The sequence below is a fragment of the Natator depressus genome, chromosome 2, assembly GCF_965152275.1.
Source record: "Natator depressus isolate rNatDep1 chromosome 2, rNatDep2.hap1, whole genome shotgun sequence".
Classification (NCBI taxonomy): Eukaryota; Metazoa; Chordata; order Testudines; family Cheloniidae; genus Natator; species Natator depressus.
Genome location: NC_134235.1, coordinates 89,416,957 through 89,443,146, shown reverse-complemented (window position 1 = coordinate 89,443,146; position 26,190 = coordinate 89,416,957). Strand labels below are relative to the sequence as shown.

Genomic DNA, 26,190 nt, shown 5'->3' with positions numbered 1-26,190 from the left:
TTTGTTTTCTAGGTATTAGTAGAGGGATGCCTCTATTTCAACATTCCTGCACTTGTTTTTAACTCTGGCAGATGGTTGGTAGTGAGCGCGTGTGGATGGCTAGAACCAACAGAATTCATCTGAGAAGAGTGCCTATCAAATAGTTCTTAAGTTAAACTGCCTTGCTGTCTAAAAGATCACACATGCATCTATTTCATGGGTTAGATGGTGTATGTTTAATCAGGAAAAATCATGTTTTCACCTAAATTTATTTGAATTTCAAATATAACCTGCTGTGTCATTTTAAATTGTATTGGAATGTTGCATGTAACCCTCTATTTTTGGAAATGAGAGTGAAGATATTAATCCTTACCTAACCACCTATATAATTTGGGAAGCCTACATTAATTGGCATCAGAGCTGTAGTCTCAACATTAGCTTCAACCTGGAAGCGATTTGATGCTCTATGACTATATCAACTAGTTGGCTGGAACCTAAATATAATTGAGTGGCAGTGAGACTGATCATGCCCTGTTACTTTGGGGGCAGTCTTGATAAGCTAAGTTATTACATAGAAACTTACAAGGAACTGCTGGTTTATTTGGTACTGTTTGATTGGTTTGATATAAACTTAATCAAAAGTTTATATGTATTTTATTTTATGATGTTGTTTACTTAGTTTCATTAATAAAATTTTAAAATTGGAAAAAAAGTGTTTGCTTTGTATATTTCCTCCCTCCAGGTCAGGGTCCCAGACCTGATGAGTCCTGGGGTAAATGTAAGCAGCAACTCTGATCTGTGTAGTGGTGTTCCACAGAACTGCCCTATGGCCTCCGATAGCTGGTGCACAAACAGGAAAACTTAGCTTTTGAAACAAAGTTGATTTACGTAAGGATCATTTATTTCAATGAGCTATGTCTTCCAGAACTTTGCAAGGTGTGGGTGAATATCAGTCAGTCAACCTAAAGCCCAGCCAACTCCCCCATAAGAAGTCTATACTCACTAATTTTGGAATCCATTTTTGGAAAACTTGGACTGAATGTTCTGAGTGACAAATGGTTTGGTGTTTTGATACTTATTTTGCAACTTCAATATATGATCAGATCACTTGTGCTAGATACAGCAAAAGTGCTCCTTAAACGTAGCTTATTAAAAGTAGAGTGGCTGGTTTTCATCTTATTACAATTAAATATTTATACCTCAGATCCATTGCGCACACTTGAATAACCTCTGAAATGTGAATGCCTAAATATCCTAGAGGATTTCATTTGTGCATATACACACATCCCTAACCCTTTCCACACATAAGAGTACATATGAGCAAGCCAAGGTGAGGGTCTCATTGAAGACTAATATAAAAAAATGTAACATCTAGACTCTTCCTCTCAAGAGTTCTTAATTTTTTTAAATTTAAGTAAAACCTACATAAAATTAAGAGCAAAGCATATTAGGAATAAAAAGGTAGAATCTCTCTTCTGATACTAGAGTAACACAAATTCAAAGTATGCTAGTGGAAGACTTAATGAGGCTTCATAATTTTAGAAAGTGTAAGTTGCCAAAGAGAACATTTCATTCTTCTGTTCTATCAGCAAGGATATTAATGTTATCCTTCTAGAAGCTGTAGAAACCACATGTGGTACTTTACATTTGACTTTTCACATACTTGTAATAAAACAGCTTACTATTTCAGAGTAGTAAATTCAACCCTACCTGCGATACTGTTGCCTGGAAACTTCATCTCCACAAAAGAAGCATATTGTAGATAATAACGATGTGCTTGTTTTATGTAACATTTCTTCCCTTTCCACACAATTACATGTTACTGTAACCACCTGATTGAAAGAAAGTCTTTAAATACTTGAATTTTCAAAGTTTTTTCCTTGAAATTAGTATTAAGTTTGGTAAAATAAAGTGAGGGTCAATAAAATGTACTGTAACACCAAGTTAGTTTAGTCTTCTGGATCTCATAAACTTGAATACAGTTCATTTGGAGAATTCACACACATTTTACAGGTCATATACATTAGCTGGATATGTCAGCTTCATTTACATGAATACAACTTGTGTTGAATTGTGCTTTTACACTTACCTCTTGTGTTCCTTCCTTAAGTACAAATTTCTCTGGAGAAACAATCATCGCTTTAGGATCCATGACAGCTTTTGACTGAAGGTCCCTAAAGCATAGTGCTTTAACATAGGCAGCTCGAGAGCCCATATTTCTTATGAGGAAAGAAACTTCTCTAAATTTATCAGGCAAAAATTCATTCAGTGTTACCATGTAACTGTCAGACAGTTTTTTAACGTTTTCTAAAATTACATTGCTTGTTCCCCCATATCCAGACAAAGGTATCTGAAAATAAAAATAGTAATTCAGCTAACATTTTAAGAAAGTAGCTTTCATAAAACTGTTTTGTTAGAGACAAAGGTGTGCAAAGAATCCTAATAGTTAAGGGAGGGACCCATGAAAAAGCTTTAAATGTGATACACTGAAAATAGACCTTTTCAAAGTGACATTAAGTTTCAATTCATTTTATTGTATTTTACCTCAGACTGTTAAAAATTCTGTTAACATCCTTCTAACAGTTGCAAGAACATCTGAGGGCTTGCCTACATGGTGGGGTAATGTGCAGTATGGGGATGTGATTTCTGAACTGCACTAACATGTTGGTACAATATAAACCTGTGTAAAGCATATCCAGCAGTCTGGGTAAACCCTGCTAAAACTGAGTGTTTCCTGGTGCATTTTAATATAGCACAAAACTATGTTAAAGCCCATTAAGGAACTTTTAAGGAGCACTGGTAGGGTCTACACAGAACAATACATACACAACACTTTAGCATGCTTCAGAAATTACACCCCTATGGTGCATGTTACCCTACCATGTAGATAAGTGGGGACAACACGCATCGCCTTTTCAGTTGTATATTGTGAGCTCTCAGGCCTTCAGGGTATGTCTACACATCAAAGAAAAACCTGTGGCTGGCCAGCTGACTCGGGCTTGCGGAGATGTTTCATTGCTGCGTAGACCTCTGGGCTTGGGCTAGAGCCCGAGCTTCAGGACCCTGCAGGATAGGAGGGTCCCAGGTCCTGCAGGGTCCTAGAGCCCAGATTCCAGCTGCTAAAATCATAAAAAACACCACTTCACCTAGACTTGGGGGAGGCAAGAGGCAAGTCACCCCAACCCCCCCACCCACACTCCCTTTGGCCATGTACCCTTCCTTTCAGCATTCAGCCTCCCCCACCCCCATGCAGCCTCCCCCCACACACTCTCCCTTCTCCACACCAGCTCCTGCTAGCTCCGTGCTGTCTCCCCACACACCTGGGAAGAGTGCTTGCCTGCACCCCCAGCCTCTTAGGGGTTCACACAGAAGGGTGAGTGAGGCCCGTTACACTCCCTGAGAGGTGAGGAAGGGGTGACAGGAGCCCACTCACCTCCTAGGCCTCCCCGCAGCACTCCCGCACACAAGCCTCCCACACACCCACTGCCGCTGCCTGCCACCCTCTGCCTCCCCAGGAAGGGAGAAGCCAGGAGCAAACTCACTAGAAATATCAGAAATTAAGTCAGGACTCTTACAGTAAATTTAACTCCTGGTTGTGACTGAATCCCCAACTGTTTGATTTCAAGCTTTGCTAACATGCAAGCTACATGTGTGGGTGAAAACATCAAGAAGATATTGGTATCGTCTCTTGGGCGGATTTTGAGCTCCTGATTACTAGTCAACCGCTCTTCCGTACCAAATGTATTTCTCAACTATAAAAAAATAAAATGATTGAGTGCAATAAAAACCAGCAACAATATTTCACTATTAGTTCAAAAAAGTTTATAAAGTTAAACTGAGTTTCAAACTAACTAAACCTGAAATTGACAGTGGAAGGCAGACACTTGAGATTACAGCCTCTAACATCTGTCTTACAGTATGTCAAACTGACTATTTCAGAGAGACCGGCACCAAAGAGAATTGAAAGGACTTAACCCATCCTCTAAAACGGAGATGGATCAGCCTGCTGTTTTAGAATGAACTCTAGAATATTACTGTTTGTACTGAAACTGATTCACATATGACTCTTGAAATATGATCCCTTAATGTAAATTCAGATTCTCTAATGAGGCTACCTGTGTGAGCAAACATTTTTAGATAAAATGCCATCTCAAGCTTAAATATTAGACAAGCAGAGTTTTGGAGTTTTACTAAAATAAAGACTTTTCTTATAAAGTTGATTAAAAGTGTTACAGAAGTTTGCATTACGCTAACCTGAAAGCAGTTCTGATCTTGACCTCTTATCAAAAGTCGTAAATGCTGAGTTGCAGATGGAGAGTTATTTCTTAGAGTTAGCTTCTGTTGACTGAAAAATATTTAGGATAGTTTCAGTGACACAGGATTTATTTAAACACATGTTTATTCGTGTTAAAGGGATAATAGTGGTTCTGACCCTCACCCCTCAAACCAAGCAAGAGGGACTGAAGTTCTACCTGCTGCAGAAGTGACTGCTATCTGCATGCCAATTAGATGCAAATAGCATTCCTCTTTGTTACACTTTTTATTTATACCCTGCTACATTCTTTTGGAGAAAGTTGTTACATTACTGCTTCCTCTCCAAAGGGCATAATTGGGGGCTGGTGTCTTTACCTCTTTAACAAAAGGTGTTATTTAAACAGATTGAAGTGAAATGGGGTGCAAAAGGCTGAACAGACACTTTCACCTTAAACCAGGCTTATGTAAATTTAAAACACACATTTTATGCATCAGTTAAACAACCAATTTAAATTGACCTGGTGCAGCTTTTTCAAGGCCTCAGATTAGACAATTAGCAGTTAACATTGGAGGAATGGTCCGTCCTCAAAACCTGTGACTCCCAGAAGCAGGAACTGGATGATAGGGGATGGATCATTCAATAACTGCCCTGTTCTGTTCATTCCTCCACAAGAACTTGGCACTGGCCACTGCTGGAATACAGGATACTGGCCTAAATGAGCAATTGGTCTGACCGAGTATGGCCATTCTTATGTTCTTAACATGTCCATTGCATTTGTGATATTATTTCACAGGATTTGTGATATTTCCCAGAAAATGAAGTTTTGAGTGATTGAAAACAAGGGGTCCGTCCAAGAACCTGCCTTGAGTGGAATACAAGATCTATATTACAAGGCTCTCTCCATCCCAATATATATTAACATCACACTTTTAAATCCTAGACTACACATTGCCGAAAAGACAAATTTCAAGAAGGAATACGAGAAGAGATGCTTTTTAAGTTACGAGAGCTTAAAACATATGCTAACATGTAAATGCTGTAATAACCTTCCAAAGAGCTCTTTACTAGTTTTACCTTTCATCTAATGAAAGATTTTATATAAGAATCACCATGTTAGTGTCTAATACTTGAAAGAGGCAATTATAAAACTTTAAATGGTGAACTATATTTCTAGCCTGTGAATCAGCACTAGATACCTGCACAACTGCAATATTTCATAGCCGACCACATGACTCCTTTCATAAAGCTCATTTTATTAAGACATTCTAAATAACGTTTTTTACTTGATTCACATCAGGGTAATACAGTAGTTTAGAGAGAGTGTGTGTGTGTATATAAACATCAGCAATGAAGTACCTGAAAACACACTTTTCTAAAAAGAACTATACATATTCACCAACTAATATATTTAAAAGTTACCCTAACTGGAAATTAAAACAAAAAGCAAAATAAAATATTTTTTCTAAGAAAAAAGCCATCAGCATTAATATTTTGCAATAGATATGGATCACTTTAAAATGATAATTGGAAACTATTTAAGAACATTTTACTAGATGCTCATAAAGCTACGATCCCACAATAGAGAAAGAGGGCTACCCTGGTTTCAAAAAATCAGCCTGATTTTGAAGGATAGTGAAAGCAGCTATAAAAAAGTTAAAGCAATATATTAACAAACAGAAAAAATAGGAAGTTGATAGCAATGAATATAAACTAGAAGCTAGGAAATATAGAAAAATGATAAGGGAAGCTAAAGGAGACACTGAGAAATCTTTGGCCAACAGCAATTTAAGTTTATTAGGAACAAAAGGAATCCTAACGATGTTGGTCTAGATGGAAACTGCAGAATGGTCAATAATTCCAAGGTGGCATAAGAGTTTGGTAAGTTTTTGTTCTAGATTTGGAAAAAAGGCAGATGATGTTTTCATATCATATAGTGATGAAATACTTCCCATTTAAACGATAATTCGGGATGATATTGAACATCAGCTCTTGAAGACAGATAGTTTTACAATCATCAGCCGTGGATAACTTTCAGAGAGTTTTAAAAGAGCTAGCTGGACCATTAATGTCAATTTTCAATCAGTCTGGGAATACTGGAAGAAAGCTAATGTTGTACCAATATTAAAAAAAGAAAAAAAAGAAAACGGGATGATACAGGAAATTATAGGCCTGACATTGATCCCATGCAAAAGTGTCAGCTGATACATGACTCTATATTAACAAAGAATTAAAAGAGGCTAACATTATGCCAATCCAGCATGTTGTTATAGAAAATAGACCTTAAATTGACTTTTTTAAAAATGAGATTACAAGTATGGTTATGTAATATACTTCGACCTCTAAATTCTCTGACTTGATACTGTACCAACACTTGGATTAAGAAAACAATGATACAAAATCAAACTGGCACACATTACATGGATTAAAAATTGCCTGATAGTCTCAAAACATAAATTGGAAATTGAAATCAAGTGGGTGTTTCCAGTGTGGTCCTGGAGGGACTGGCTCTTGGTCCTACACCTACTTAACATTTTTATCCTTTAACCAGGAAGAAAATAAAAGTCATGGATAACCTTTGCAGCTGATACAGACTAGGGGAGCAGTAAATAATGAAAAGGACAAGTCACTGATATAGAGTGCTTTGGACTGCTTGATAAGCAGGGTACATGGAAGCAATATGCGTTTCAATATAGCCAAATGTAGTCATGCATCTAGGAACAAAGAACATAGGCCATATTTACACATTGGGAGAATAGCCTAGTAAGTGGTGGCACTGAAGAGAAGTTGGGCGTCATGGTGGATAATCAGCTGACCATGAATTCCCAGTGTGACACTGTAGCTATAGGACTAATGTGATCCTGGGATGTATTAACAGGGCAGTATCTAGTAGGAAAGTTACATTACCTTTGTATTCAGCAATGGGTGTCCAGTTCTGGGGTCCAAAATTCAAGGGTATCAAAAAACTAGAGAGGGAGAGCTCAGAGAAGAGCCATGAGACTGATTAAAGGATCAGAAGACAAGCCTTATAGTAACAAACTCAAGGATATTAATCTTATTAGCTTGTTAGAGAACTGTGTAATGAATCATGTTAGTCAAATATATATTCAATGAGAGAGAAATGAATTTGTAAATAAATTTTTTTTTGCTTTTTGAATGTTTCTACTGACATAGCACTTCAGATTTTGCTAAGAGTGTTTTTAAATCAGAAAAATGGTTTGTGTGCCTTATTTGTAAAATCTTGGCTATGCAGACAGCAAGGTAAAGCAGAGAGTCAAGAGAGAGCTATTAGCTTTGCAATAAATCATGTGCGCACACACTTTCCCAACAAGAAAAGCTAACAAGTAAAAATCCCAGGCCACAAAAACAGACCAGTAAAAACAACTATTGTAAGATAAGAACTGGATGGAGCCAATGGGGGTGATAGCAAGGACAAATGTGTTGGGAACCAGAGAGAACAAAGTAAAATTTAGGAGGATAAGCAAAAATGTTGTAGATTAGGTTAGTTATTGGAATTTATGCATGAAAATGTTTTCATTAGAACACAGATGAGGTAGCTGCATAAAGGTACAGAACAGAGGATAAAAGGTAGAGGATTGACAAGAAGAGTGGAGAAGATATAGGGAAAGAATAAAGGAACACTGAAGAGATCAGAGATGTGAAAAGAGTTGCCCTGTCCCTCAGGAAAGTAACTTGATCATTTACTTTTCCTGCTGAATCTGTTATTGCATGTATGTATAATTAAGAGGTGATAAAACAAGCATAATAAAAGCTAAAAGAAACGTTTAATCCTGAATTGGAGTAGATCTCATCCAGCAAGCCTAAACAGAATGTCATGGTGTGATTTGATCACAGTCTATAAGTATCGAAGTGGGGAACAGAAATTTGGCAACGGAGGGCTCTTCAAAACTAGAAGACATAGGTATAATAAGATCTAATGGCTGGAATTTGAAGCTACACAAATTCAAATTAGAAATAAGGCACAAGTTTTTAATAAGAGTAATTAGCCATTGGAACAACTTCCTAAAGGTTGTGATGGATTCACCATCAATAGAAATTTTAACGTCAAGATTGGAATTGATTCAGGTTAGTTCCTATGGCTTGTGTCATACAGATCATACTAGACATTCACAGTAGTTCCTTCTGGTCTTAAAATCTAAAAAACAGGGCTTTTAAAGTGATCCATATTTATAGCAAACTATTACTGCTGGTGGCTGCTTGATATCAAAACAATGTATATATTCACAATTTTCCAACAAGATACTTTGGACGTGTTCCTAATACTATAGAACTGTTTGAACTAGTTTCCTGAACTAGTTTTAGAGAAAAGAATATATTTTTCCAGTCACTGCCATCAGAAAGTTAAGATTACAGTTCGAGTCTCCAAAGATTTCCTGCACAAAAAGTAAAAGGTTTATACACATAATGTACGCTCAACATTAGGTACATGAACTTAGGAAGACATTTAATAAAACCAGTCTATCATTGCATTTTCAGTCTCTAAATGCAAGCATAGCAAAAAAATTTACTCTGCAAACAAGTGCATTTCAATATTAATGGGACATTAAATGTGAAGAACTGAACTGCTGGTACTTACACTGTTCTTCCGAGCGTAACCCCTCCCCATGCCATGAACTGCTTATTGGAGAGAATGGGTGGAATGTCTGAGTAGCAGGAAGTCGTTGCCAGTGGTCTGTTTCCCAAAATATTCACCTCACCTTTTATCACCACTTCATACTGAGGTCCAGATGGCAACACAAGGATTTTCAAGATACTACAAGTAGAAAATCCTGAAAGTCAGCTGATAAGCATGGGATTTCATCATGCAAATGGTCACGTAAATTAGTTGTATATAACATTACCCACAGTATTTATTTTAGGCAAGGCAAGTTGCTGCATCCAAAAAGTGTTGGGTAACCACTCCCAATGTAAGACCCTATTTTCAATCGCCAAACTTTAAATTGTTTGAGACACCCTCATCATGGAAAATTTCAAACAAATGTGCCATTTCCAAAAACAATGTTGGGGAAAATACTGTTTTGTGCATCTAAAATTTTTGGCAACCTTTTCTTTGAGAGACACTAGTACCCCATGCTTTGAATCAGACTTCAAATTTATCCACGGGGTGTACAGCATGTCAGGGATATGCTTTTGTCATCCACGTGAAAATCCACTCAAGTTCGGCCAAGTTACAAGACTTCAAAAAACAAACAAAAAAAAACTTTAACTTGCACATACCCAGTAAAGACCTGCTAGAGCTCCTCAGTTAGATTTCCCTAAGATTCTGTCCATGCTTGGAAAGCCCAGGGCTGAGCAGGACTTTCCCAGCAATTACTGCTGTGGGCCAAGGCACTAGAACTGAGACCCTTTCTCTCCTGTGCTCTCACTAACCATCCACGCACTTTGGCCCAGGCAGCATGGAGGAGAAAACTGCCTTATTTGAATATAAAGATGACAAGACCTGGACGTTGGGCTGAGCACAGCAGAGGAAGTAGCCTGGGACAAGGATCTGGGACCGAAGGGAGGAGCATGTGAAACTGGTTGGGGTGAAGGAACTGGAACTAGCTGGTCAAGGAAACAAGGAGTGGGAGCCATGGGGGGAAGATATAGGACAAGGAGCTGGGGGAAGCCTTGGACTAGTTGGGTAAATAGACTGGGATTGGGAACCAACTGGTGGGGGGAAGACAGATTACATAAACAGCAGGCAATGCCAGTTCTCCCCCGACATCCTAACCAATACTGGGAACAAGGAGCTGGGGGATGGGGAGACTAGTGAGGAGTCCAGAGGAGTGAGACTATGAATTACTGTATAGGAAGCCTCAGTTGAGACTGAGAGGAAGAGCCAGAGATAGGGAACAGAAAGGACTGGATCAGGGGCACACTGAAGGACATGGGCAGAAGGGTCAAGCTTTTTTTTTTTTTTTTTTTGGGGGGGGGGGGGGGAGCAAAGACACAGAAGGTGTCTGTGACTATTAGAGCACACTCCCATCCAAAGCCTGGAATGAAACTCAAGATTCCCTAGTCTCACCATTCCTCTGCTGTCAGCAAATAGCATCTGGGAAACATACTGGCACAGTGTCCCATCTCCCTCTAGTGTTGGTCCACAGAAAACAACAATTTACTATTCCTATAATTAATTCCATTAGCTCAAGTGGCAGGAGTCTATAGCACACATCTAAATCCAACCCTGCTGATGAACCATGTGGGTCTCAATATACCACATGATGGAATGTGATTATTATGTTTGCTTTTTTAAACACCATGGAAATTACACACAAAACCCTACATTCAAAGAACTGTAAGGTTGAAAAGTCAAGCACTTTGGAAGTGTTAAAATTATGGTTGTCTATGCTACCTTAATTCAGCTCTCTTGTGCATATGCATTATTATACAGTAATTCCATGACCACATACTTCCCCTCCCTTCCCTCCCGGACCTCTGCTTCATTCTATGAACAAGATGAACAGTAGTCCAGGGATGAAATGAGGGCTGTGTTGTGAAGTGGGCTGTTGTCGGTAGGACACCTGCCTCATTTGTTGCTGAAATTGGAAGGTGTGTAGTAAACAAGGCAGCGAAGTGCAGAAAGACAAAAGACGGTTTTATGGTTAAGACAGCTGAATTCTCCACTGAAGAAGTAGATTGTATACCGTCCTCTACCACAGATTTCTTACGTGATACGAAATAAGCCATTGTGATCCAGGGACCTCTTCGTGCCAACTAGCACACTGCACAGGCGCAAAGAGGGTTTAGAGGGATCTCTTGGGTTTGGACCCTACATAACAGTTTGCCAAAAGATGTCATGTAGGACCTCTAATGAAAGCTTATGTCCAAGTGAATATCAACCATTGTGAAATGTATGGATAATATGTAAAGAGTCATGTATACATACTAAAAATTATGTTCTTTTGGGAACACCTTATCTGTGAATTCTGCAAGTGTCCAGTGTAACAGGGGCTGGACACTCAAGGGGGAAGCTCAAAGCACTCAGATTGTAGCATACCTATTGTTTACCTGCTGAGTACGGTTATCATATATGTCCCATTTGGCCAGGACAGTCCCCTTTTTATGCCCTGTCCTGGTCATCCTGAGTTTTTTGGCAAAACTGGGCATTTGTCTGGATTGCTCTTGCCAACTGATGATCAAGGCCCAGTTTTGCTAAAAAAGTGGGGCGCACCCCTCTAAGAGGACATGGAGGAAAGTTCAGGGGTGTGTTCAGCAGTGCCACGGTGGGGGCCCCGCTCGAGCCAGCCCTGCCGGGGGTAGGAGGAGGGGATGGGGTGACCCTTGTGCCAGCCTTGCTGGGGGGGATGGGAGGAAATCCCTCAGGCCAGCCCAATGCAATGTTCACTTCGGGAAATTTGGTCACCCTACTGCTGAGGGACAGCTAAGCCTGCGCAGGTGAGAGGGGAGTATTTGTGTAGCCTGTGGCATCGGGGAGCTGACCCCTGGCATGCTCAGACAAGGCCTCCTCATGCTATAGGCAGATAGTAGCGAGGAGCCCTCACAACACTGAATGCCCCCTGGAAGTATCAGTTACTTACACAAAACTTCTCAGAGAAGGCCACTAATTACACTCCTTATTCTATGAGTCCCTGACTTGAGACTGCAGAAGAGGTGAGCACTCACAGCTGCAATTAAATTCAATCTAAGCTGTGTGTTGAATGTGTCAAATGCTACAACATATTAAATACCTTGAAAAATCAGGTCTTAAATGTCTCAAATTGGACACCAAAATTCGTGACTACTTTTGACTTGATTCTGTGTCTCACTTCCCACCTTGTTAAATGAGGATAATTCCCCCTTAATATGCAAGTTATGTTGTGAAAATAAATTCATGTTGTGATGCCCTTGAATACTATACTGATGAGCACCACAGAAAAGCCCATGAGGAAATGAATTCTGTCTCTCGAGCAGGGTTTGAATAGCGTGCAGTAAGTAAGGCAGAAGGTCACACACTAAACAAACATGAGAAAAATATTGAACAGCTGCTTATTAAGTGAGCACCATGCATATGCAAAAGTTAGTTGAGGTTAGACAAATTATGACTAGAAATAAGATGTAAATTTTTAACAGTAATTAACCATTGGAACAAGTTACCAAGGGTCTTGGTGGATTCTTCATCACTGGCAATTTTTAACTCAAGATATGCTCTGATTCAAAAGGAATTATTCTGAGGAAGTTCTATGGCCCATATTATATAGGATGTCAGACTAGATTATCACAATTGTCCCATCTGGCCTTAGAATCTATCAATCTACGGGAAAAGACTTGAAACTGACATCGAAGTGAGCGGCTAAAGGAGAGTTATGGGAATCGGGAATCTCTAACCCCTGCACACACTGTCCTGAAGAAAAAGTATCTCACAGAAGCCCTGAGCACTTTGTAGTCAAAGGGCACACTCATGTGCAATAAGTGCCAGAAAGCAGCTTTGCTAATTTGGCCACAGATACCTCCCTTTCTCTAGCCCGTGGCTCTAAAGGAATTAGCTTTAAATCTTATTGGAGAGAGATCTTCTGCAGTCTTTTAAGAACCTGATCCATTTGCCCATAAATGGACTTCATCAGGACTTCCCGAGGCCTCTTCTAATCTTGGAAGAGAACAAGAAGGGAATCCATTCCCTGGACTGTTTCTTCTATGTCTAAATACATTTTGAAGGTCCATTAAGCTTCAAAGAATGCCCTAGTTTCTCCTTCTGGTTTGGATTAAGATAGAAAAACATTGCTCTAGTACAGGGGTGGGCAAGCTTTTTGGCCTGAGGGCCGCATCGGGGTGTAAAACTGTATGGAGGGCCGGGTAGGGAAGGCTGTGCCTCCCCGAACAGCCTGGCCCCTGCCCCTATCCACCCCCTCCCACTTCCCGCCCCCTGCCTGCCCCCCTAAAATCCCCAACCCATCCACCCCCACCCTGCTCCTTGTCCCCTGACCGCCCCCAACCGTTCCCCCAGGACCCCACTCCCTATCTAAACCCCCACCCCGCTCCCCATCCCCTGACTGCCCCCACCAGAACCTCTGCCCTATCCAACCACCCTGTTCCCCGTCCCGACTGCCCTCCCCCCGAACCTCCACCCCATCCAACCGCCCCCTGTCCCCTAACTGCCCCCCAGGACCCTCTGCCCCTTATCCGGCCCCAGCCCCCTTACCATGCCACTCAGAGCAGCATGTCTGGCTGCCGTGCCACCCGGCTGGAGCTAGACACACTGCCGCACTGCCCTGCATGAGCAGGCAGCCCTGCATGAGCAGGCAGCCCTGCAGCCGAGAGCACTGCCCACGCAGTGGCATGAGCAGGGGAAGGGGGGACAGCAGGGGAGGGGCTGGTGGCTAGCCTCCCAGGCCAGGAGCTCAGGGGCCGGGCAGGACAGTCCCGCAGGCCGTAGTTTGCCCACCTCTGCTCTAGTAGCTTCCCAGGTATCGAAGTTAGGCTGACCTATATTTTCCCAGCTCCTCCTTTTTCCCCTTTTTAAAGTTAGCCCTTCTCATCTTCCGGGATCTCTCCTGTCCTGCACAAGTTTGTACAAGTTATTACCAGCGGCTCTGAGATTTCCTCAATTAATTCCTTCAGTACCCTCAGGTAATTAGCATCTGGCCCCACTGATATGAATTAATTCAGATTGGTCAGAAGATCTCTGATGTGTTCTTTTCTTATCCCAATCTGCATCTCTTCTCCTTTACCGTCTGTGGTAACTTTGCTAGTCATCTGGTCACTTTTTTTTTTTTTTTTTTTTAAAAGAAGACTGAAGCAAAGTAGGCATTCATTGAGCAGCTCTGCCTTACTATCATCTTCCGTTACCAGCTCACCTCCATTGAGCAGCGGACCCACAATGTCCTTGATCTTTCTTTTTTGTCTGACATATTTGAAGAACCCCTTCCTGTTGTCTCTAGCATTTCTTTGCCAACTGTAACTCATGCTTTGCCTTGGCTTTCCTGATTTTGTCCCTACAAATGTCCGAGCCTTACCCTCGCATCCTATAGCTATATATGGCCCCAGAGGTTTGGCTGACAAAGCCTCTTATAACAAAAGCACATGGAAGTCTTTTCTGTCTCTCTTTATGGGCCCGAGAAGTAAATATGCTGTAAATAGCATAATGTGAAGGAGAATATTTTTCTCCTAAGATTTCAGGCACTGGACATGATTATAGGATGCTGGGAAGACCGCTGAGCATGATGTACACCTTTTAAATCTGGGCTTTTTCAAGTTCAGTTCTGCCACGATATTATGCCAGGTAAATATCTAACTAAACTATCTTAGCTAAACTAACATCCTAAAACTAATCTACAAAAATAGAAGGCACTAGTTTTAGCTATCCTTGTAATTTGGAGGGTACATTTCCTTTTGTTGTGGTGCCTGCAAGTCACCGAGGAGGCCCACTGGTGCCATGCCCCCTTCTTTGGCCGTGCCCTCAAAACATGCTACACTGCTGACAGGAAAGAGTAGAAGGGGTGCATGAACGCTCTAACAAGCGCTGCCACCAGAAGATTCCACCATCCACACTGCACCAGTTGACGTGCCCAACAGTGGGTATATACAGTGGACACTTGTAGAAAAATTACCAGGAATCAGACTTTCCAAAGGAACTGGAGAACTAATTCGAGAGCAAAGATCTCTGCATTCAGGAAATAAAACCAGGAGAAAAGAGGATCACACTATTTTTCCCCCACCCTCTGCTCCCAGTCTAGTAGACACATTTAAAATGCTTAGAATCAATCCTTGAACATCTAAGAAGCTAAATGACAAAAAAAAAATTGCAATAAATACAAGATACTTGGGAGGCTGGCAAATCCTGATAAAAAATCCCTTACTCTGAATTATATGAAATTATGTGGGACCCTTTAACATCTGTTCACAACCCCCAGATTGAGAACCTCTGTTTTAAATAACTGATCATCAAGCAGATTATACCTTACCTTTCACTACTGGTTTTTAAATCCTTTGGAGAAAATAGGACTGCCACTTCTTGCTCTTCTCCAGGCATAAGGAAGAGATCCTCAGGTTCAACAGAAATGCAGTTGTCTTGACCTGATGTCTAAAGATACAAAAACAAATTTACTTTTTTAGGAGTAATCCCCTCCAGTCTGATATGATGTGTTATGCCTCTCTTTCAGTACATATATCAGATGCAGCCTAGACACATACATGGGAAATTCCCAAAACGGCCAACAATCCTGCACTAAATAATAGTTCCAACACTGTGCAGAAACCCTACGTTAGCAAACTAAATATAAATGCTTAAATAGAAATTTCTTATTCAACTACGCTAATGACATACACAGACAATGAAGAAGCCACTGTAGAGGAACCCAGAGAACATTTTGGGTGGAGTCGATTGGGAAGAAGTAACTCCACAAAATGACGTCAGGTAAGTTTTACTTTACGGATCCAGACTTCTGTCCACGCATATAGGATTGGAACATAGCAAGCAATATGGAAACATAAGTAGTGGGGGAAAGGTGAGCATTTTGATTGGTCGCAGATAGAGTGGCTTAGTTCCTGTGGTATCAGCCAGAAAACACTCCTGGTTCAGGGACCATTCCAAGGTGTCTGAAAGCTCAACTAGGCTGCTCTGATTTTCAGTGGCACTTGAATATGGATTACCCTGATAGAAGCTAGGAGAGAATGCATTGCTCGTTGTTTAGGCTTGAGCTTCTTGTGCCTCCTTCCAATTTGTTTTCCCAGTTGGACCAGAATCATAATCCTCTCAGGTGATCCTGAAAGACCAGAAAATCCGGTCTGACTGCTCATCTCAGACAGCAGTGTGCTGAAATCTCTGACCCTGATCACATCCTCTGTAACTTATGGTGCACCAAGTACATTTCCAACCCAGAAAGCTAAGCATTTATGGTCAGTATTTTTTGGAATCCAGTCTGTGAAGGGAAGATCTACTAGAAGGTTGGCTTCATGCTTCAACCAACCAGGTGACTAGACAGTGGAAATTGCCCTCTCTTTCTTCAGCATCTTTTACAGCGCAGTTCTGAGCCTTCAAGAAATATCTAGGAGGCCCCCCGTCCATGGAGTAATCTTACAGATGTTACCTCGGAACTACAGCCAGGACTGGATGGAGGACAGACATCATGGAGATTAGTGTCCAGATCTTAACAAATTTCTGTTGTTTCAGGAAGATTGACCCTCCCTCTGTTTTATCTGTAAAGTACGATTTGCTCTGGAACTTTTTAAAATTCACCATAATCCCCTGTGCTTAAAGCACAGAAAGGGTCTTTCAAGTCACCTCATCTAACATTGAGTGATGCTTGATAGGAATGAGCATTTAGAATTCTCTGTACTCTTCAGCCTATTACCAATACCTTCATGAACACAGAGAGAAGAGGGAAGCAGACAGGCTGAAGAGCAGCATTTTGTATTGCTAGTAGCTACTTCCAAAAGACAAACTGAAGTAACTTCTGGTAGTAAAATATGGCGGGTATATGGAGAAGTTTCTACCAGATCTAATATCAGGAAGTCTCCTGGAGAGACTGTAATAGTTCTGGAAGCTACAGTCTCCTTACACTAAATAGGTCAAAGGCAACAAAATGTATGACCGCTTGCATTCCTCAGATCTTTATTTTATGAAAAATATGGAGTCTTGAGATTTTAAGCCCTTCAAATCAGGGATTGTCTCTTTCTGGTGCTTTTTCAGTGGCCAGTATATGGGGCCAATTCCCAACTGAGATTTTTGGTAATGCTAGCGATACAGTCCTGAGTATCTTTCACATTGAAGGGCAGTCTGTATTTCCCTCATTCCAGGTGGTGTGTAACTTATTTCACAATAGTTTGATGCTTCTCTGAATACCTGAAGTTTGGAAGGGAAATTAAGATCAGACGTGGAGGAGCCTGAAATTCCAGAATAATCCCACTACACTCTCCTGTACCTACTTGCTGAGTTTGGTACAGTCTATGAATTGTAGGCTAGATCTATTTCCGGGTGGGGGCAAGCTTGATTGCTGTTAGACTGACTGTATACACTTACTGACAAAATTGGGCTCATTTCATGATCTGTTTCTCTCTGGAGTTCCATGCTTACATCTCATCTCTCACGCACCTATTGCTGTGAGTATTAATCTTTCGCTCCTGTATGAGGGCTTTTAATTTTTACGCTTGTCAGGCGTAGCGAGCAAATACTTTGTCTTGTCCATATTTTCAACTACTACCTAAGAAACTTCCCCATTAATAAGATTTGCCTACAGCCTTCTCAGACATGGATTTGTTTTAATTATGCTCTGCCCAGGATTTGATTTAAAACTAGCCACTGAATTTGCTACCATGGCTCTTACCAACAGCCTCCTGGATTTCATAAACAATGGTCAAAGACACTTTCTTCAGTCATGACTTAAGTTGTTAAATATTTTGAGGAGGTTGAAGATGGACAGCAAATAAGTCACAACAAATCCTTATCTCTCAAGATTCTGTGGCCTTGGAAAAACATGTAATTTCTAATGAGGAACTACCTGAGACTTCATATGTTGCACAGAGACCGGAAGTGCGACTCTGGGAGATACGCTCTCCCCTGTTTAGAGTCCAATACCGCCCCTATAAACTATCCGCTGAACGGGGGACAGAACTGACTTCTGTACCTTCAGTAGAAGGCCCCGGTCATCGAAAGTAGACCGCATGATGCTCACTAGTGTCTCCACTTGCACCCTGTAGCAGCCCTTGATTAGCCAGTTGTAGAGGTACGGGAACACCTGCCCCTGGCACTTGCGTAGGAACACAGCCATGACTGCAATACACTTGGTAAACACTCAAGGAGCCACTGACAGGCTGAACAGTAGGACAATGAACTGATGAGTGTGATTCACCATGAACCTGAGGTACTTTGTGTGTAAGCGTCCTTCAAATCCAGGGTGGCATACCAGTCCCCCAAATCCAAGAAAGGGATAACGGAGGCCAAAGAGACCATGCGGAACTTCAGTTTCTTCATGAACTTGTTGAGATTTCACAGGTCTAGGATGGGCCTTAGGCTTTTGGTATTAGGAAATACCGTGAATAGAAACCCTTCCCCTTCAGCTCCTGAGGAACCTTTTCCGCTGCCTCCAGTTAGGAACGAGTGCACCTCCTGCACAAGGAGTTGCTCGTGAGAAGGGTCCCTGAAGAGGGACGGGGAAGGAGTAGGAAGGCAGGGAGAACTGGAGGGCGGACCCCCTTTCTACCGTGCGGCGTACCCAGCGATCCGATGTAATACAGGCCCAGGCAGGGCAGAAACGGGACAGTTGGCACAAAAAGGAGAGGTGGGATGGATCTGCAGTTCAGACTGGTGCGTCGCCCCCAGTCGCATCTTCAAAATTTCTTCTTCTGGCCAGAGGATTGTTTCACCTGCCCAGAGCCCTGGGCTGAGGAAGAGTGAGGTCTTTTCCTGTTATTTCTATTCCGCCGCCAAGAAAAGTCCTGCCTGTTCTGAGGGTGGTAAAAACAAGGTGGGGGCTCCGGCTTGAAATGCCTCCATTAGGTAGCGGGAGCGTGCAGGCCAACGGATTTGAAGGTGGCCCTCGAATCCTTGAGGCTGTGAAGCTGCAAGTCCGTTTTTTCTGAAAAAGAGGGTCGAGCTCCCAAAATGGAGGTCCTGGATGGTTTGTTGGACCTCAAATGGTACACCTGAGACCTGCAGCCAGGAGCTCCTTCTCATAGCTACCCCAGAGGCCATAGTGTGAGTGGACGAATCCACCACGTTGAGGGCTGCCTGCAGCGAAGCCCAGGCAATGAGCTTGCCCTCCTCTACCAAGGAGGAGAGCTCTGCCCTGGAGTCTTGTGGCAACAGCTCCATAAATTTTGCCATTGCTCTGCAGGACTTGTAGCTGTATCTACTGAGAACAGCCTGGTGAATAGAAATTCGGAGCTGGAGTCTCCCCGTTGAATAGATTTTCTTCCAAAGAAGTCCAGCTTTTCAGCCTCCCAGTTTTTTAGGAAGCGTCTCTGATAGCCTTGGCACTCCCGTTAATTAGCCACTGATACGACTAAGGCATCTAGCGGGAGACATGTGATAAGGTGCTCGAACCCCTTAGAGGGAAGGAAGTATTTCTGTTTGTTCCTCTTTGCTAATGGTGGTAAAGAAGCAGGGGTTTGCCACAGCGACTTGGTGGTACCTTGAATTGTTTTGATAAACGGCAAGGCAATTCGGGAGGGACCAGAAGGGGCAAGAATGTCCACCATGGGGTCTGATGTCTCGATGACGACCTCCACCTGGATCCCCAGGTTCTGCGCGGCCCTCCTCAGCAGCTGCTGGCACACCCCACTCTCCTCCAGGTCCTGTTCCCTGACCATGGCACCAAGGGGATCATGCAGCACCTAGTATTCCGGCGCAGTTGATGTTAGTAGTGGTGCAGTGGGTGCCGGAGGTGTTGGTGCAGCCAACGCTAGGTCCTGCCCCTGGATAGGTGCCAGAGGCACTTATGAAGCTAAGGCCACCGACACTGACCTAGAGTAGGACCTCTGGCTCTAGCCCTGGCGGAATGTCCAGGGGGTCCAGAATGGCCACTGATTAGGGGCCTGCCACTGACAGGCCACGGCACTGGATGAGTCTCCTGTTGCTCGCATCTGTCAGACCTGGATCAACTGCTCCTCCTGGACCTGTGGGAGTCTGCTTCCAACTCCAAGCACTCACTATACAAGGACCACGGAGGAGCGATGCCCGCAGTGCCGGGGAGTGGTGCCTGGAACTTTGAGACCAGTGCCACTCCCCTATTGATCCAGTGGTGGATTGTACAGGTGACTGGTACCAAGGAGATGGCAACTGGTGCAGTACCATTGCAGGTTTGCTTCTGGACGGCACAGAGGGTCTCATGGGTGCCGCTGAAACCAAGTTCGGTGTCCTGTCTCACCTAGGAGGGGAAGGTGGTGCTGCAAAGGCAATGAGGTTGTTGGCGGCCTCGACTGCCTCCAGCGTGGAAGGCAGCTGGAGATCGTGGTCCTCCCAGAGAGGGGAGTGCTGGGAGCCTGGACTCGACTGTTCCTGTGCTGGGGCAGGAGTCGTTGTGACCTTTGTCAGTGGAGCCGAACTCCCGTGGCCCAACACAGATCTCATGGTGGTGGGCTCCTGCACCAGTCTGGGCTTGAGGGAGCAGCCCCTTTTGGGTGTCCTCTTCCTGTGGGGAACAGGGGATTGAGAATGGTGCTGCCCACTGCCCTGTGTGGAACGCTTATGTGGGGAACCCTGCCGGTGCCAAAGGTCTCGGGCAGAGTCCTTCCTCAGCACCGACTCATGCCTTGTCAGTGCTGGCACACTGTGCACAGATGCTGAGGTGCTCGGCGTCAGCTCCACTGAGCTAGGGTCCAAGTGAGGATGTAGAGCAGCCTCCATTAGCAGGATCTTGAGGCACTGATCCCTCTCAGACGAAATCCTCTGCACATCTTGCAGCATTCTTTCTGGTGGCTTTCCCACAAACACTTAAAGCAGGAAGTGGGGGGGTCACTTCTTGCCACACACTGCGGATCGAGGCATTCCCTGGTACCAGGGAAAAAGGGGTAAAAGGGGGGGTGGTTACACCCAACTGAAACTTATCTAGCACTATACTAAACTATAGTGCTATAAACCTACCTATTTACAGGACAAGAGTTCGAACTACTGGAGAAGCTGCGCTTGCAAAGCAAGAGCTCTGAGCATTTCCGCTAACCATCACAGGCTGCAAGAAGGAACTGAAGTGGTGGCAGGTTGGCAGGGCCTTATATTCAGCACCATGAAGGTGTGACCCCAGGGGGCGCCCAGACCAACCTGACGGGTACTGTTGGTGAAAAACCTTCCAGCTGCCATGCATGCAGTACACACACCCCTAACTGGAACTGATATAAGCAATCACTCAAAGAACCACCTCTCTTCTTTTTAAAGAATCTTTATTGAGGTTACAGGGACAAACCATCCCGATGTGTAGAAAGAATAGTAAATATGGCAGGCGACCAGCTTGGCTTCACAGTGAAATCCTTGCTCATCTTAAACACAAAAAAGCAGCTCACAAGAAGTGGAAGATTGGACAAATGATCAGGAAAGAGTATAAAAATATTGCTTGGGCATGCACGAGTGAAATTAGGAAGGCCAAATCACACCTGGAGTTGCAGCTAGCAACAGATGTTAAGAGTAACAAGAAGGGTTTCTTCAGGTATGTTAGCAACAAGAAGAAAGTCAAGGAAAGTGTGGGCCCCTTACTGAATGAGGGAGGCAACCTAGTGACAGAGGATGTGGAAAAAGCTAATGTACTCAATGCTTTTTTTGCCTCTGTGTTCACAAACAAGGTCAGCTCTCTGACTATGGCACTGGGCAGCACAGCATGGGGAGGAGATGACCAGCCCTCTGTGGAGAAAGAAGTGGTTCGGGACTATTTAGAAAAGCTGGACGAGCACAAGTCCATGGGGCCGGATGCGCTGCATCCAAGAGTGCTAAAGAAGTTGGCGGATGTGATTGCAGAGCCATTGGCCATTATCTTTGAAAACTCATGGCGATAGGGGGAAGTCCCGGACGACTGGAAAAAGGCTAATGTAGTGCCCATCTTTAAAAAAGGGAAGGAGGAGGATCCTGGGAAGTACAGGCCAGTCAGCCTCACCTCAGTCCCTGGAAAAATCAAGGAGCAGGTCCTCAAGGAATCAATTCTGAAGCACTCAGAGGAGAGGAAAGTGATCAGAAACAGGCAGCATGGATTCACCAAGGTCAAATCATGCCTGACTAATCAAACTGCCTTCTATGACGAGATAACTGGCTCTGTGGATGAGGGGAAAGCGGTGGACGTGTTGTTCCTTGACATTAGCAAAGTTTTTGACACGGTCTCCCACAGTATTCTTGCCAGCAAGTTAAAGAAGTATGGGCTGGATGGATGCACTACAAGGTGAATAAACAGTTGGCTAGATTGTCGGGCTCATTGGGTAGTGATCAATGGCTCCATGTCTAGCTGGCAGCCGGTATCAAGTGGAGTGCCCCAAGGGTCGATCCTCGGGCCGGTTTTGTTCAATATCTTCATTAATGATCTGGAGGATGGTGTGGACCCTCAGCAAGTTTGCAGACGACACTAAACTGGGAGGAGAGGTAGATATGCTGGAGGGTAGGGATAGGATACAGAGGGCCCTAGACAAATTAGAGGATTGGGCCAAAAGAAATCTGATGAGGTTCAACAAGGACAAGTGCAGAGTCCTGCACTTAGGACGGAAGAATCCCATGCACCGCTACAGACTAGGGACCGAATGGCTAGGCAGCAGTTCTGCGGAAAAGGACCTAGGGGTTACAGTGGACGAGAAGATGGATATGAGTCAAAAGTGTGCCCTTGCTGCCAAGAAAGCCAATGGCATTTTGGGATGTATTAGTAGGGGCATTGACAGCAGATCGAGGGATGTGATCGTTCCCCTCTATTCGACACTGGTGAGGCCTCACCTGGAGTACTGTGTCCAGTTTTGGGCCCCACACTACAAGAAGGATGTGGAAAAATTGGAAAGAGTCCAGTGGAGGGCAACAAAAATGATTAGGGGACTGGAACACATGAGTTATGAGGAGAGGCTGAGGAAACTGGGATTGTTTAGTCTATGGAAGAGAAGAATGAGGAGGGATTTGATAGCTGCTTTCTACTACCTGAAAGGGGGTTCCAAAGAGGATGGATCTAGAATCTTCTCAGTGGTAGCAGATGACAGAAAAAGGAGTAATGGTCTCAAGTTGCAGTGGGGGAGGTTTAGGTTGGATATTAGGAAAAACTTTTTCACTGGGAGGGTGGTGAAACACTGGAATCTGTTACCTAGGGAGGTGGTGGAATCTCCTTCCTTAGATATTTTTAAGGTCAGGCTTGACAAAGCCCTGGCTGGGGTGATTTAGTTGGGGATTGGTCCTGCTTTGAGAGGGGGTTGGACTAGATGATCTCCTGAGGGTCCTTCCAACGCTGATATTCTATGATACTTGTCTAGTTTAGGGTTATTGTAATCTGAAAACTTTTTCGGGTAAGAATTGAAGCTAATTATAGAGGATGAAGATCTGAAATAACTTCTTTGATTTCCAGCCTTATGTGAGTTAAAGGGAAGATTCTGTCTCCCAGCTGAGATTCAGTCCCTCTTCCTAGATAGTGCTATTTTTGAGTTTTAGCCTGTGGAGAGGGGCCTTAAATGCCTATGCTGCTCTATTTGACCAGCTTTGCCATGGGATAGGAAAGCAGGAAAAACGGGGAACATAATAGATGTCTTATTCTGGGAAAGATCTTTGTTGTTTCAAATTGGTCTCCAGAGAACCAAGGAAAGGAAGGCTAGGAGAAAAGAACTGGATTCATTACTACAGCTTTAGAATGGCTTTAAGAACCAGGACGAGTGCAAGTAAGAGAGCAGAGACACTGCTTTGTTTAGCTGGTTGGAGGCAGGGAATATGGTCTGAGACTGTTTGAGGCACAGCCAAACTCATACCCCCATAGATACATTTTCAGCTGCCTCCAGTGTATATCAAAGACAACTCAAATGTACTGAGTTGGAAGAATATCTACAAGTTAGAAATGTTAGGTTAAGTAGTGATTAATTTCTCTGGGCCTTCATTTTAGCTTTTTTATCTAAATTGGTCAGTATATTAACTAGTCAAGTGTTCTATTTCTTGGCAGATTTGTTTTAAAAGTTATTTATCAACAGTTGACAGCAAGTGTTCTAATCAGAGACCCATGCATTCTGAAGTTCCAGGGCCACAGAATTTGCCACAGAACTACCTCATCACAAAGCTGTGCTCCAGAAATCATGTTTCCATTTAAAAAGAAAAAAAAAAAAGTTTCTAACCATTGCTGAAGAAAACCTGAACCAAATTTAAGTTAATGCAGTGCTGTCTTCTTGAGTTTGTAGACAGCCTGAAAAAATAGCTGTAAAAGACATGAACCCACTCCATTAATCTTAAAGGACTGTTCAGCTGAAAGCTATAACAAATAGGGGGATGATTATTCAGTTACATTTTTACTATTTTTCCTTCAATGAAATGAAAATTTTCTGTCTTCTGCAAGACCATGTCACAGAACCTAAAAACCTCATCACAACTTGCTACAGAGAACACAAGGCTTTGTTTGTAACTTTTTTCAGCCTGGGCTTTAGCACGCTGGGAATACTAAAAATCTGTATCACAGCAGCATTTCTACTAGGTCCAGTGGTCTTGATATGTAGGATTGGTCTATAAAAATTTTCCCCACACAAAACCACCAATGCCTGTCCAGGACCACCCCAGGATTTTAATAAAAAATCTGAAGTAATTATTTGAGGTACATCCAAATGCAACATCAACTGACTCATGACAGGAAAGAAGGGAAGACCGATTTTTTGCTGCCAGCGGGTGTTTAGCATAGAATTGGAACCCTATAGCTTTATAGATAACTGCCAAAATGCTGAAAGCATTTCAAAGGGTAATTCTCCAAGTAAGTTCATAGTCTGAGGGCTACAGAATTCCTGTTTTCTGGAGAGATGTGTGCAGGCTTATTTTGGGTTATTTATCAAGTCTTTCTGCAATTTAATTATAATCTTGTGTAGCTAGTAATATTAACAATTTTAACGTGACAACTAATTTAACAATCTAGTACAGTGTTGCCTTTTCGACCCACAAAGCTGGCTAATATTTAGGATTATTTCCATTATAAGAATACATCAGTGATATGAGACAGATATATTCTTACTGCAATCTTGCTTATTTACAAAAAAATATATACAAAGTTCGGTCTCCTTCAGTGAAGTAGGAAAAAAACCTAGCAGGCAGCTTTCTTGCTCAGTAATCCAAGTCTACCGCTCTAGCAAGTTCTGCACCCACAAAGCTCTCTCTCTAATTCCTCTCAGCATCATGCTCAACTCCTTCTACATGCTTTTCTGATGCCAAAACGTATGCAGTGCAATTAAATCTTCTAGACCGTGTCTAACTGAGAAAACGACTCACTCCATATAGCTTAGCTCTGACCTGCTATGTTGCCTAGTGCCTTGAGTGGTAGCTCCATAGCATACAGCTGTTCTTACTACAAAAAGGGGTCTTATTCAATCCTTCTGTTGAGCCTGAAAGATTACTTGGCACACATCGGCTTTAAAGAGGTCTGATTATCTTTGGATCTACATGAAGGTCTGATTATCTTTGGATCATATGAAGGTAGCCATCTCTTGCTATAATACCACCTTGGGATATTTAAATATTTTTGTGTTAATGTACATAAACTGAAATAAAAATAGTAGTGTGGTCAAGATAGACATTCCACCCCTTTCTTTCAGAAAGGAGATATTGGACATCTACCAGGAAAGCACAAACAATTTTATGGTGGGTTTTGTTGTTTTTTATTTAAATTCTCTCTTCCATGTCACTCATTCTGCCTCTATGTCAATATTCCATTGCCTATTGCGTCTATTCTCTTTTAAATCAACATCCCCATTCCCTTATTCTTTCATATTCATCCCATACTAGATGGTCCAACTCTTAGCTCGCTCTAGTATTACTGTTTTTCCTTTCCTGAATCCACTTTTGTTCTGCCCTTAGGTTTTCTCCCCAAGCTCTCATCTCCAAAGAGATATCCACTGCACATTAACTAGTCATCCAAATAACTCTCCAATAAAGCTATTATCCCTTGTACTTGAGATAGAGAAAACTTAAATGATTTGATCAAAGCCATAAGTCAATATTTGAATACAAATTAGAATGAAGGAAACCTTTGTTCAATCCCACATTTACTCAACACTGTTTCATGCAACTACTGTAGATAACCCACCTTCTATACTGACAGACTATACTGGGTGCTGAGCAAAAAAAGCAGACTCACTTGCAGAAACTAACTGGGGAAGAAACTTGAAGCATAGTGTGAGTGGTGTGACGGGGTGTATCAACCCCGGACTGGGCAAGCAGGAGTTCATCACTCACTGTAGGCCCAAGTGGCCATGACCCTCAACATTGCTGCACATGATTCTGGTGGAGGGAGCGTATAAAAGGAAGCAGCTCTCTCCACTCTGAGCTCGCTGAGGAGGAGAATGGACATGCACTGCCAACTCCTTCTGAAGTACTGTCAGATCTCCAGACTGCAAAGTAG

The 26,190-nt window shown here is 42.8% G+C and overlaps 1 protein-coding gene across 1 annotated transcript in view; it reads right to left on the bottom strand.

Annotated features, from left to right (window-relative positions):
• Positions 1-26,190, bottom strand: part of CEP192 (centrosomal protein 192) — a 211,938-nt gene that overhangs the window by 68,074 nt on the left and 117,674 nt on the right. Inside the window, 6 exon segments of the mRNA XM_074943491.1 lie at positions 1,690-1,811; positions 2,069-2,329; positions 3,555-3,731; positions 4,234-4,324; positions 8,829-9,005; positions 15,133-15,251. Coding sequence (XP_074799592.1) covers positions 1,690-1,811; positions 2,069-2,329; positions 3,555-3,731; positions 4,234-4,324; positions 8,829-9,005; positions 15,133-15,251 — 947 coding nt within the window.